General features: G+C 41.0%; 1 protein-coding gene across 5 annotated transcripts in view; it reads left to right on the forward strand.

The window, feature by feature from the left end:
- Positions 1-14,785, forward strand: part of TNN (tenascin N) — a 125,609-nt gene that overhangs the window by 87,304 nt on the left and 23,520 nt on the right. For all 5 annotated transcript variants that reach the window (XM_049868524.1, XM_049868526.1, XM_049868525.1 and 2 more), the window contains 4 exons: positions 6,628-6,891; positions 8,269-8,532; positions 11,690-11,953; positions 14,157-14,287. In XM_049868524.1, the coding sequence (XP_049724481.1) occupies positions 6,628-6,891; positions 8,269-8,532; positions 11,690-11,953; positions 14,157-14,287 (923 nt within the window). The remainder of the gene's footprint in view (positions 1-6,627; positions 6,892-8,268; positions 8,533-11,689; positions 11,954-14,156; positions 14,288-14,785) is intronic.

Here is a 14,785-nt window from a genome sequence, read left to right on the forward strand (position 1 = left end):
AATAGTTCTTCCTTAAAGGGAGGAAACATATAGAAACCACGTATGTTAGGAGCTGTGAGTTAAGTACTTTAGAGAAATGCCTTTTGCTGTGAACTCTTTAGAACAAATAAAGGTTATTGTCCTAGTGACCAAATACCCTCTTGGATTCCTACTGTGTGTCAGTATTGAGGATTATAAGTTTGTACTTATATAAAATTATAGTTAATAATTTTTAAAGCTGTTTCATATCTATTGCCTCATTTTTAATCACAGCTGTATTGAGATATAATTTACCTACTAGAAAATGTTCAATTCAGTGGTTTTAGCATATTGACAGTTATGTAACCATCACCACTAATTTTAGAAAATTTTTATCACCCTAAAAAGAAATCTCATACCCATTAGTGGTCACTCCGATTACTCCCCAACCCCCATCCCCCGGGCTCTGGGCACCCACTACTTTCTGTCTCTATAGATTTGCCAATTCTGGACATTTCATAAAAATGGAATCATACAACCTATGGCCTTTTGTGATTGGCTTCTTTCATTTATCATACTGTTTTCAAGGTTCACGTATGTTGTGTTGTTGTTTTTAGGTGCTGTTGAGCTGGTTCCGACTCATAGTGACCCTGTGTACAACAGAACAAAACATGGCATGGTCCTGCACCGTTCTCACAATTGCTATGCTTGAGCCCATTGTTGCAGCCACTGTGTCAGTCTGTTTCGTTGAAGCTCTTCCTCTTTTTGGCTGACCCTCTGCTTTACCAAGTGTGATGTCCTTCTCCAGGGACTGGTCCCTCCTGATAACATGCCCAAGTATGTGAAATGAAGTCTTGCCATCCTTGCTTCTAAGGAGCATTCTGCCGTACTTCTTCCAAGGCAGATTTGTTTATTCTTCTGGCAGTCTGTGATATAGTCAGTGTTCTTTGCCAACACCATAATTCAAAGACATCAGTTCTTCTTCAGTCTTCCTTATTCATTGTCTAACTTTGGCATGCATATGAGGCAATTGAAAACACCATGGCTTGGGCCAGGCCTACCTCAGTCCTTAAAGTGATATCTTTGCTTTTTAACACATCAAGGAGGTCTTTTGCCCCAGATTTGCCCAGTGCAATGTGTCTTTTGGTTTTTTTGGCTGCTGCTTCCATGGGGATTGATTGTGGATCCAAGTAAAATGAAATCCTTGACAGATTCAGTCTTTTCTCTGTTTATCATGATGTTGCTTATTGATCTATTTGTGAGGATTTTGGTTTCTTTATGTTCAGGTGTAATACATACTGAAGGCTGTGGTCATCGATCTTCACCAATAAGTGCTTCAAGTCCTCTTTGCTTTCAGCAAGCAAGGTTGTGTCATCTGCATAGGTCAGGTTGTTAATGAGTCTACTTCCAATTCTGATGCCTTGTTCTTCATATAGTCCAGCTTCTTGGATTGTTTGCTAAGCATACAGATTGAATAAGTATGGCGAAAGGCTATAACCCTGATGCACACCTTTCTTGACTTTAAACCACACAGTATCTCCTTGTTCTGTTTGAATGATTGCCTCTTCCTTGGTTGATGTAAAATTTCCTCGTGACCACAGTTAAGTGTTCTGGAATTCCCATACTTTGCAATGTTATCCATATTTGTTATGATCCACACAGTCAAATGCCTTTGCATAGTCAATAAAACACAGGTAAACATCTTTCTGGTATTCTCTGCTTTCAGCCAAGATCCATCTGTCATCATCAATGATATCCCTTGTTCCAAATTCCCTTCTGAATCTGGCACTTCCCTGTCTATGTACTGCTGCAATTGCTTTTGGATGATCTTCAGCAAAATTTTACTTGCATGTGATATTAATGGTATTGTTCAATAATTTCCACATTCTGTTGGATCACCTTTCTTTGTAATGGATACAAGTATAAATCTCTTCCAGTTGGTTGGCCAGGTAGCTGTCTTCCAAATTTCTTGGCATAGTTGAGTGAGCACCTCTAGCACCATATCAGTTTGTTGAAGCATCTCAAATGGTATTACATCAGTTACTGGAACCTTGTTTTTCACCAATGCCTCCAGTGCAGCTTGGACATCTTTCTTCAATACCGTTGGTTCTTGATTATATGCTACCTCCCGAAATGGTTGAACGTCAACTAATTCTTTTTGGCATAGTGACTCTGTGTATTCCTTCTATCTTCTTTTGATGCTTCCTGTGTTGTTTACTATTTTCCCATAGGATTCTTCAGTATTGCAACTCGAGGCTTGTGTTTTTTCTTCAGTTCTCTCAGCTTGAGAAATGCTGAGTGAGTTCTTCACTTATGGTTTTCTATCTCCAGGTCTTTGCACATTTCATTATAGTACTTTACTTTGTCTTCTGGAGCTGCCTTTTGAAATCCTCTGTTCAGCACTTTTACTTCATCATTTCTTACTTTGCTTTAGGCACTCTATGCTTAAGAGCAAGTTTCAGAGTCTCTTCTGACATCCATTTTGGTCTTTTCTTTCTTTCCTGTCTTTTTAATAACTTCTTGCTTTCCTCATGTATGATGTCCTTGATGTCATTTCACAGCTCATCTGGTCTTTGGTCATTAGTATTCAATGCATCAAATCTGTTCTTAAGATGGTCTCTAAATTTAGGTGGGTTATACTCAAGGTCATACTTTGGCTCTCATGGACTTGTTCTAATTTTCTTCAACTTCATCTTGAACTGGCATATGAACAATTGATCTATTCTACAGTTGGCCCCTGGCCTTTTTCTGACAGGTGATATTGTGCTTTTCCATCATTTCTTTCCACAGATTTAGTCGATTTGATCCCTATGTATTCTATCTGGCAAGGTCCAGGTGTATAAAAAAAAAAAAAAAAATTTTTTTTTTTTTTTTTAGGTGTATAGTCGCCATTTATGTTGTTGAAAAAAGGTATTTGCAATGAAGAAGTCATTTGTCTTGCAGAATTCTATCGTGTGATCTCTGGTATCTTTTCTATCACCAAGACCGTATTTTCCAACTACCAATCCTTCTTTTTTGTTTCAAACTTTTGCATTCCAATTGCCAGTAACCGTCAATGCATCTTGATTGCACGTTTGATCAATTTCAGGCTGCAGAAGTTGGTAAAAATCTTCAATTTCTTCATTTTTGGCCTTAGTGGTTGGTGCATAAATTTGAATAATACTCATATTAACTGGTCTTCCTTGTAGTATGTGGATATTATCCTATCACTGACAATGTTGCACTTCAGGATAGATCTTGAAATGTTCTTTTTTGATGATGAATGCAGTGCCGTTCCTCTTTAATTTGTCATTCCTGTCAAAGTAGCCCCTGTGATTGTCTGATTCAGAATGGCCAGTACGAGGCCATTTCAGCTCACTAATGTCTAGGATATTGATGTTTATGCATTCCATCTCATTTTTGATGACTTCCTATTTTCCTAGATTCATACATTCCACATTCCGATTATTAATACATGTTTGCAGCTGTTTCTTCTCATTTTGAGTTGTGCCACATCAGCAAATGAAGGTCCCAAAAGCTTGACTCCATCCATGTCATTTTTCAGGTTGACTCTACTCTGAGGAGGCAGCTCTTTCTCCAGTCTTATTTTGAGTGCTTTCCAACCTGAGGGTCTCATCTTCTGGCACTATATGGGACAATGTTCTGCTGCTATTCATAAGGTTTCCCCTGGCCAACATTTTCAGAAGTAGATTACCAGGTCCTTCTTCCTAGTCTGTCTTAGTCTGGAAGCTCTGCTGAAACCTGTCCACCAAGGATGACGCTGCTGGTATTTGAAATACCAGTAGCAAAGCTTCCAGCATCACTGCAACATGTAAGCTACCACAGTACAACAAACTGGCAAGACACGTGATGGGTTATAGTATGTATCAGTACTTTATTCCTTTTTATTGCCATGTAATTTTTTATTGTATGGATATACCACATTTTATTTATCCATTCATCAGTTGATGGACATTTGGATTGTTTCCACTTTTTAGCTATCGTGAATAGTGCTATGAATATTTGTGTACAAGTTATTATCTGGACATATGTTTTCATTTCTCTCTTTTTTTATTGTACTTTAGATGAAGGTTTACAGAACAAACTGGCCTCTCATTAAACAGTTAGTACATATATTATTTTATGACATTATTAACAACCCTACGACATGTCAACACTCTCCCCTTCTTGACCTTGAGTTCTCTATTATCAGCTTTTCTGTCCCCTCCTGCCTTCTAGTCCTTGCCCTGGGCTGGTGTGCCCCTTTAGTCTTATTTTGTTTTATGGGCTTGTTTGATCTTTGGCTAAAGGGTAAACCTCAGGAGTGACTTCATTACTGAGTTAAAAGGATGTCTGGGGGCCATACTCTCGGGGTTTCTTCAGCCTCTATCAGGCCAGTAAGTCTGGTCTTTTATTGTGAGTTAGAATTTTGTTATACATTTTTCTCCAGCTCTGTCTGGGACCCTCTATTGTGATCCCTGTCAAAGCAGTTAGTGGTGGTAGCTGGGCACCATCTAGTGTACTGGACTCAGTCTTGTGGAGGCCATGGTAGTTGTGGTCCATTAATCCTTTGGAGTAATCTTTTCCTTGTGTCTTTATTTTTCTTTATTCTCCCTTGCTCCCAAAGGGGTGAGACCAGTGAAGTATCTTAGATGGCCGCCCATAGGCTTTTAAGACCCCAGGTACTATTCACTAGAGTAGAATATAGAACATTTTCTTTATAAGCTATGTTATGCTAATTGAGCTAGATGTTCCCCAAGACTATGGTCCCCATAGCCCTCAGCTTAGTAATTCGGTCCCTCAAGGAGTTTGGATGTGTCTATGAAGCTTCCATGACCTTGCCTTGTAAAAGTTGTGCTGGCTTCCCCAGTATTGTGTACTGTCTTACCCTTCACTGAAGTTACCACTTATCTACTGTCTATTTAGTGGTTTTCCATCCCCTCCCTCGTAATCATCGAAGATTGTTTCTTTTTGTGTGTAAACCTTTTCATGAGTTTTTATAGTAGTGGTCTCATACAATATATGTCCTCTTGTGATTGACTTGTTTCACTCAGCATAATACCCTTCAGATTCATCTACGTTGTGAGATGCTTCACAGATTCGTTATTGTTCTTTATTGTTGCACAGTACTGCATTGTGTGTATGTACCATAGCTTATCCATTCATCTGTTGATGGGCATCTAGATTGTTTCTATCTTTTTGCTATTGTGAACAACACTGCAGTGAACATGGGTGTGCATATATCTATTTGTGTGACAGTGCTTATCTCTCTAGGATATATTACTAGGAGTGGGTTTGCTGGGTCATATGGTATTTCTATTTCCAGCTTTCTAGGGAGGCACCATATTGTTTTCCAAAATGTTTGAATCATTTTGCATTCCCACCAGCAGTGCATAAGAGTTCCAGTCTCCCTTCAGCGTCTCCGTTTGTTATTTCTGTTTTTATTATTCATACCAGTAATGCTGGGGTGAGATGGTATCTCACTGTGCTTTTGTTTTCCATTTCTCTAATGGCTAGCGATCACGAGCATTTTCTCATGTGTCTGTTAGCCTGTTCATTTTCTTTGCCCACTTTTTAACTGGATTATTTGTCTTTTTGTTGTAGAGGCGTTGGATTTTTCTGTAGAATTTTAGAGATCAGACATTTGTCAGATTTGTCATAGCCAAAATTTTTTCCCAGTTTTTAGGGTCTCTTTTTACTCTTTTGGTAAAATCTTTTGAGGAGCAAAAGTGTTTAATTTTTAGAAGATCCCAGTTATCTATCTTATCTTCTGGAGTTTGTATATTGTTAGTTATGGTTCATATGCTGTTAATGCCATGTATTAGGGCCTCTGGTTTTTTCTTGCATGATCTTTATAGTTTCTTTGATCCATTTCGAATTAGTTTTTATGTAAGGTGTGAGTTATGGATCCTGTTTCATTTTTTTTCCAGATGGTGTTTTCATTTCTCTTGAGTATCCACCCAAGAGTGGAGTTGTAGGGTTTTATTGTAACTCTATGTTTAACTTTTCAGGAACTGCCAAACTGTTTTCTAAAATAGTTGCACCACTTTACATTCCATCAGCAGTGGATGAGGGCTTTTTCTTCATTTACTTGGTCCTCAGAGGAATTTGTCTTGAGATGGGTAGAACAGGAATCGATACCTCATTTTTCAGATGAGAAATCTCAAATACAGAGAACTGAGTAATTTCTGTAATGTCACAAAGTTAGCTAATATATTATAGCATTACTTTCATGAAATATTCATGGACTATTATGGCATCATCAAAATCTATTTAAGCTCCACATTTTATAGTTGATGAAACCGAGGCCCAGTCAGAGGCAGCTGAGTTTTCCAGGGCCACAGCTGGCTGGCAGCAGAGCTGGGAGTAGATCCCTGGCCTCTGGCTCCAGCCCAGGGCTCTTCTTACCCCTCTGCTCTGACTCTCTGGGCTGGGACTAGAACTAGCTCTTCTGAATCTGAATCAAGTGCTCATTCACCTCGCCTGTGCTGCCTCCTTGAGAATCAGGAGTCCAGCTGTGGAGACGAGGTCTCTGTCCATGAAACAACTGAATGCCAACAACAGCATATGAGATGGGGAAAACCACAGGAACAGGAAATGGTCTCATTCCGAGTGAAATGGACACAAGGTCTGACTCTGTGGTGTCTATATTGATATGATAGTGTTTATTTATCAACATTTTCCTTTCAGACATTGACAGCCCCAAAAACCTGGTGATGGACCGGGTGACAGAGAACACAGCCACGGTCTCCTGGAACCCAGTGCAGGCTGTTATTGACAGGTACATTGTACAATACACCTCTGCTGACGGAGAGACCAAGGAGGTTCCCGTGGGGAAGGATCAGAGCAGCATGGTGCTGACGGGCCTGAGGCCAGGTGTGGAATACAATGTGTACGTGTGGGCCCAGAAGGGGAGCCGAGAAAGCAAGAAAGCTGACACTAAGGCCCCAACAGGTAACGGAAGCATCTTTCTTTGGTGATATAACACCTGTCATGATAAGTATATGTCAAGTTTGGTTTTTCTTCTCTGACATTGGCAGAATTGATGATTTATGGAAGAGCAAGATCGTGACCTTTTATAAATGACTGCATATGCCAGCCCTTATGTCCCTTCAACTAGCTTTCTTACGGGCCAGGTCTATGTGTCAGTCTTTAAGCTGTGATTTTGCTGTGATTGGGTGGCTATGTCCATCCACTCCTCCTCTGATTGCATGAATTCTTTGCTGTAGACAGTATTGAGGGCCTTCACTGAGTTTGTGAATGGGAACAGAAAATGAAAATTGAACATTGCTAATATTAAGAATAGCATACTGAAAATCCAACCTTAAGAAAGTAGACTTTATATCTACCATACCAAATAGATGTGTGTGACCTGTTTTAGTATAAAGGAGTCATATTATAATTCTGCTTTTCAGGATAAAGGTAACTCCAGTGTTACAATCTTATCTTATTGTTGTGAGAGAGAGATATAGTATGGCCACATTTAGTATAGTGAATTGGTTAGCATTACAAGTGAATCTCTGATAGGTTTATGAATGTTAAAATCAAATTTTATTTTTTGCTGATTCAGTTAACCAATATTTACTGAGTTATTTCCATGTGTATACTATGCTAGGCACTGGGGACACAAAGAGGACAGGATACAGCCCTACTTCTCTAGGTCCTTATGTTTGGATCTGACTTTTAGAATCTTCTTGTATGAAGTGGTAGGCCTTCATTGACATGATGCTAGATGCAAAATTATTAGATCCTTGTGAGCAGAGACCATATCTTCTTCAACACTGTGCCTTGCATACTACCTAGCACCATGTGTGTTTTGCATATATGGCCGTTGCCATTGAGTTAGTTCTGATTCATGGTGACCCCATGTGCATTAGAGAAGAACTAATCTCCATAGGGTTTTCAGTGGCTGAAATTTTGGAAGTAGATTGCCAGGCATTTCTTTTGAGGTGTCCCTGGGTGGACTTGAACCACCAACCTTTTGATTAGCAGCTGAACATGTTAATCATTTGTACCACCCAAGGACTTCTACATAGTAGGGGCTCAGAGTATGCCCCTACTAAATGAATAAAGAGATTTATTTTGCTGAATTCTTCGTAGAAGTAATAACCCTGAATTTCAGATTGTATCCTACTCTTCCATCTCCTTGAGGAGCCAGTGTCTATCTGGGAAATAAGACATTTGTCCATGAGACAGTTCAAAAACAAAACAAGACCATGTGAGATGGAAAACCACAAAACACGAAAGGGTCTCAGTACAAGCAGATGGCTATCAGTTTCCACACTCTGGGGCCTGTTAATAGTGTTTATTGATTAGCACTTTTCCTTTCAGACATTGATAGCCCCAAAAACCTGGTGACAGACCGGGTGACGGAGAACACAGCCACCGTTTCCTGGGATCCGGTGCAGGCTGTCATTGACAAGTACATGGTGCGCTACACCTCTGCTGACGGAGAGACCGAGGAGGTTCCAGTGGGGAAGGATCAGAGCAGTATGGAGCTGACAGGCCTGAGGCCAGGTGTGGAGTACACGGTATATGTGTGGGCCCAAAAGGGGAGCCAAGAGAGCAAGAAAGCAGACACCAAGGCCCCAACAGGTAACAGGGGGGAGGAGAGAATTAACTGGGGTAATCAATGCAGATTGTGTGTAGCTGCTGAATTATGACGCTGCTGCTTTTGGGTTCTGTGACCTGGGTGCTGTGGTCTATTTTGGGACAGTTTGTTGTGAATAACTTCATTCACGTAAGGAGAGAACAAAGCATAAGTCCCATAAATGTCTTAAAAAACTTTCCCCAAAGCCTTTGCTTTTAACCACTGTGCCTCTCAGTTATAGAACATTATAGGCATAAGGCAAAACCAATGTAAGAATTCTTAAAAAATGTCAGATTAAGGAGCTGTGTAGTGGTAAGCTATTTGATTAAGTAGGTGCTGTGTAGCCCTATGTTCTTTTCAATATGCAACTAATTTTTAATGAGTATCTTCTAAGTATAAGGCATGGAAATACTGTGGTGAACAAAACAGATATGGTTCCCACTCTCTTGAAGTTCGTTGGGAAAGACAGAGAATAACAAGCAAATGAAGAAACTTATAGCCATAAGTTATGATGTGTTCCATGAGGGAGATGAACATGGTGTAGGTACAGAGAATAATGGGGTTGAGGTACTTAGATGGGACGTGGTGAGTAACAGGGTACAGATTCATAAGATACACGAAATAACAGTTGCTTAAACAAGAGAGAAACTTATTCCTCTCTTGTGGAATGGTCAGAATATAAACAGGCCAAGGCTGATATGGTAGCTTCATGGTTTGGGAGACCTAGGCTCCTTCTGTATTCTTGCTCAGCTATCCCTAGGGAGTTTCCCTCATCCCCATGGTCACCACTGTATCCAAATTCAAGCCAGTGGAAAGGAACATGGGAAAGGGGAGGGTATTACTGGAACACATCAGTTCTTCTTTGGCCTGATCCAAGACACAATGCCAGCCCTCACTACAAGGTAGGCTGGGAAATGAGGTCTTTAGTTAGGTGGCCATGTGCCCAGCTTAAATTTCTATTACACTGTGCTGTCCAGTGTTGTAGCCACTAGCTACCTGTGGCTATTTAAATTTTAATTAATTAAAAATAATTGAAATAAAAAATTTATCTCCTTAGTTGCACTAGCCACATTTCAAATTGGACAGTGCACCTTGTAGGACATTTCCATCATTGCAGAAAGATCTACTGGACAATGTGCCTATAGAAGAAGGGGAGAATGTCTTTTGGGGGAAACTAGCCCTTTGTGCCATTTCTGAGAGAAGGAAAACTATGGGTGTATCCCTAAGCTGGAATAGCACATGAGATAGCTGAAGAACTAAAAGGAGGCCTCTGTTGCTGGATCATAAAAGGTGAGAGAGAAAGGAGGTAGGGCCAGATCCTACAGCATCACGTGATATCTAAAAAAGGAAGGGAGTTGTTAAGCAGTGTCATAGAACAATGTGTGTACTAACTGTTTGATGAGAAACTAATTTGTTCTGTAAGCCTTCATCTAAAGTACAATCTAAAAAAAAAATCCACAATGCAATACCGCCAGAATGACTAAAGAAAAAAGATAGAAATGGCCACGTTATGTAGCCAATAAAATTTTCCTACATTACTGTGGGTGAATAAATTATTATAACTATTTGGGAAAAAAAAATAAAAAAGAAAGGGAGTTGTATTTAATAGAAGAAGAGTGACATGATCCAATATTCATTTTAAAAAGATTACTCGGGTTACAGTGAGGTGAATAAAGAGATGACAAAGGTAGAAGTGGGAAGACTGGTGAAGAAGCTATTGTAGAAGTCTGGATGAGAGATGATGATGATGTGGACAAATGTGATGGCAGCAGCGCTAGAGAAGAGGGGGTGTCTGGGAACCTATTTTGGAGGTCGAATTGACAGTAATTGTTGGTGAGTTAGATATAGGGTATCTAATTCCTGTGCTTGGTTGACATGGAGATGGTGGCACCATTTTCTGAGTGGGAAGACTAAGAGATAAATAGGCTTGGGGAGTAAGGTCAAGACTTTTAGATGCTTAAGCTTGATATATATGTGATATTCATTGGTTAATTGAGTAGCTTACTTATTGATTCCACAAATATTTATTGAGTGTCTAATATGTGCCAGGCACTGTGGTAGATGTGTAGATACCCATCCGGGGCTCAGAATTGATACAAATTTGGGAGCAATGAATGAACAGTTGGTAATTAAAGTCATGGAAATGGGTGAAATCACCTAAGGAGAACTAGAGGGAGAGAGAGAGAAAGAGGGAGTCTTGGACATTGCAACATTTACAGGTTGCCCACAAAGGACACTGAGGAGAAGGAGCCAGTGAGTTAGGAGAGCACATAGTCATGAAAGCCAAGTGCTGAGAGTGTTCAAGACGCTGGGAGTGGATCAACTCTGGCAAATGCTACTAAAAATTTGAGTAAGGTGAGGATGACAAGTGCCCATTGGCTTTGGCAACATGGAAGTTGTTGATGGCCTAAACTAGCAGTTTTAATCGTGTGGTGTAGAAAGAAACCAACTTTGACTGATTTGAGTAGTGAATGGGAGGTGAGGAAGTGAACTTAAGGTTTGCAGACAATTCTGTTAAGAAGTCTGTTAGGTAATTGGGTGGGGAGGGAGAAATAAATCTGGGGAATGATGGAGACCCTAGAGCTTGTTGGTTTGGGATGGGCGACGGAGAAGGAGAGACTGACGATGCTGTAAAGAGGGTAAATGAAAAGGAGCAAAGTCCTTGAAAAGGTGGGAAGACTCAGAATTCAGAGCACAGAGGGTCTCATCTTGGTTTGAACACAAGAGAACAGTGGGACCTTGGATAAGTGTCTTCATTTCTCTGGTCCTCGATTTTCCTTTCCTTTTATAAAACAACAAGGTTAGAAGATATGGCTTCTCAGCCTTTAAATTCTGTGAAATAAAATAATTAGATACCATGGAGACCATAGAGGACATTGTATCAGGAAAAAATTTGGTGGCTTATTGCTGAGGAGATTTTTACTGTTATTCATGGGGGAACCACAAAGAAAATTTCCATCTTGAAGAAGGTCTGATTCCTTCCAGTTTTAATATCCAGTGGGTTGTTTCCCTGAAAAGTGGGACCAAAGATCTTTTACTCTGTTTTCAGTAGAATTGTATTGTTATTAAAGATTACCTGAGCAGAGAGCCCCTGGTGATGGGGTGGTGGGGTGTTCTCCCTTGGTTCTAAAGTTTAGCATTTTTTTTAACCTTTTGAAAAAGATATTGACAGCCCCCAAAACCTGGTGACAGACCAGGTGACAGAGAACACGGCTACCATCTCCTGGGTCCCGGTGCAGGCTGCCATTGACAAGTACGTGGTTCGCTATACCTCTGCCGATGGAGAGACCAAGGAGGTTGCAGTGGGGAAGGATCAGAGCAGCACAGTGCTGACAGGCCTGAGGCCAGGCATGGACTACACGGTGAACGTGTGGGCCCAGAAGGGGAGGCGTGAGAGCAAGAAAGCTGACACCAAGGCCCTAACAGGTACTGTGAGGGAAAACGACAGAGAAACCTTCATACATATATCAGGAGGAAGGGTGGGAGGGGAACAGGGGGAGTCAGTTGTTTCACCTCAGATCATTTTTCAAGGTGGTCCCTTTTTACTTTTTGAGGCAATATGTTGACATAACAGTTGTTTAGACTAAGATGAAAAGAGTGTAGATGAAGCAATGTGAAAGTGAGACTACGAGACTCTTCAAGATGGTTGTGCAAGGGTGCATTCCTTACTAGCCGCTCTACCCAGCCCAGCTCCCAGGCTCTCCACCTTGGTGTTGGAACCTGGTTGGCCTCAGCTCCAGTTCAGAGGAGAGAAACGAAAGCAGTCTCTCTGTTTCCATCCTCCACAATGGGGGCGGTGGTAGAACGTCGTCTTCTACTCACTATCCATCTCTAGTTGATGATTAAAGATGCCTGGACTTCCTGTGTGTGATGGGACCTCCTGTATTGGCCAAGCATCATGGAGCTCAGGCCTCAGAGGGACCTGGAGGAGAGCATCTGCCCACCCCGGGGTCTGTGGGCCTCTTCAGGCTGTCTGGGCAAGGTCTATCCGCTCCTCTGTGGCTGAGTATACCATATGTGGTCGCTGAAGTTACAGGTGCCTTGAATTTTTAAAATTATTTTTATTAGTTGTAATTAGCAAGAATTTTCAATTAAGAAAGTAATACGCACTTATAGTAAAAAAATTTCAAACTAAGCAAAGTGATGTAAGAAGAAAAGAAACTGTCCCATTCCAGCATCCCTAGTCCCCAGTGCTTCTCTCCAGAGGCAACCGGTAACCAGCGTCCTCCCCCTTCCCTTCCGCTTCCCTCTTTTCCTCTCTCCCTTGTTCTTTTCTTCCTTCCTTCCTCCCTTCCTATCTTCTCTTTGTTTCATTTTCTCCATTTTTAATGACAAGAATAATAGGATTATCATCTTTTTACTTCATAGATACGTGAGAGTTACTAATAGGTGGACATCTCAAGTCCATAACCAGGGGATGGGTGGGCAAAGAGATGGCAGAAACTAGTTAAAATAGTTATGGTTTTGTTGATTTTCTAAAGCAGGAAAATTAGTTTTTCCATGCGATGGATGGAATAAAATCCAATGCAGATGTTGCACTTTAAAAAGTCAAACCAAGATGATGTTATAGAAACTGAAAATTTGTCAAAACATCCTAATTCAAAACAAAAGCTGTCTGATTTCTATTAAAATACTGCAATTCAGTTCCCCACTGAAATGCTACTGGGTAGAAAATAGCTTGGAGATCTTGTTTTTGGAAACTTCTAAATTAAAATCACCTTCTATAATGATGTTTTTTCAACGTGGAAATTTCCATTCATATCTTATTTGGTTATTTAAAAAAAAAAAAAAAAAAAGCCGACCGACCGAAGTACTATTTTGTTAACTAATACTTTGCTGAACTTTTGTTTTCCTCTATAGGGGACGCACATGTGCCCGTGCATGCCCTCTGGTGTCTGGGTGGGGAAGTGCAACAGAAATCTGAAGAGAAGCTCTCCAATATCCATCCATCTCTTCTTCTCTTTCCCTTTTTCTCCCATTTTTTACATGTCTCCTTTCCCTCCCCCCAGATGCTTTATATAGAGGTATACATATAAGGCCACACATTTAAATTTGTAAAAAATAGAACCTTGTATTTCATACTTACGTATTTCATACATAAGACCCAACTCTGCTTGTGGGGCAGAAATATCAGTAGATTTAGTGTTGCACTCCTTCCCTGGGGCTGTGTGTAAAGTCTTGGGGCATTTCCCAATGCCAGACATTGGGGTCCCCATCTGGCATTGAGGTCATTTTTCCAGGCAGATGTTTGCTGAGATGCCTTGGTCTCTGTGTGCAGGGCCCTTTCAGATCTGTGGCTCTCATCCTTCCTCACCACTTGGGGAAACCTGCCATCTCTGAGAGTCGGCTGCCCATACCCAGCGCTCTCTGGGGATCTTCTGGGGGATTCCTTCCCTCCGGGACCCCCTAGCCCCCTATTCCTTCACCCTGTTGTCCTCAGTGGCTCTCCACTTTTGGAAAAAAACGGTCGAGAAGTTCCTTTGGCAAGGAAGAACAGAGCCTGCTACCTGTTTGAAGGAAGAAAGAGAAAGGAGAGAAAATGTAGGAAGAAAATATAAATTAACGTCTCAGGAACGATTTGTCTCTGTTGCGTCTTAGTAATAATAACCACCTGACTTTTAATATACAGAAATCGACCCTCCCAAAAACTTCCATCCATCCAATGTAACACAGTCTAGTGGGATATTGACCTGGACACCCCCTTCTGCTCAGATTGATGGCTACGTTCTGACCTACCATTTCCCAGATGGAACTGTTAAGGTACTGGATACTCCTTGTCTTATCTCTTGGTGCTCATACTCAGCTTCTGTGTGAAGCAACTGACTTAGGCTAATCAAGTCATCGTCTAATAATGTAATGATATCTAATAGTGCTGGTCTCACGGCAGCCTACCGATCAATCACTTGATCCTTATTGATCATCTGCTCTGTGCAAGGGAAAGTGCTGAACACAGTCTTTGTGAACATTGCAGTTTCATTTTCTAGGTCTAACTGTTGTGGCTGCCCCTAGTTGACTGTTGCTGACTTGCTAGTGTATGTCTGCTGTACATTATTCTGTTTATGGTGGTCTTCAATACAGTGTAAGCTCCGTGAGGGCAGAGAATTTCTGTCTGTTTTGTTTCTTGCTGTATTTAAAGTGCTTAGAAAAGTGTCTGGCATGTGGTTGTTGTTGTTAGGTGCCGTCGAGTTGGTTCTGACTCATAGCAACCCGATAGGACAGAGTAGAGCTGCCCCGAAGGGTTTCCAAGGAGTGGCTTGG

The sequence above is a fragment of the Elephas maximus genome, chromosome 24 (genome assembly GCF_024166365.1).
Source record: "Elephas maximus indicus isolate mEleMax1 chromosome 24, mEleMax1 primary haplotype, whole genome shotgun sequence".
Lineage (NCBI taxonomy): Eukaryota > Metazoa > Chordata > Mammalia > Proboscidea > Elephantidae > Elephas > Elephas maximus.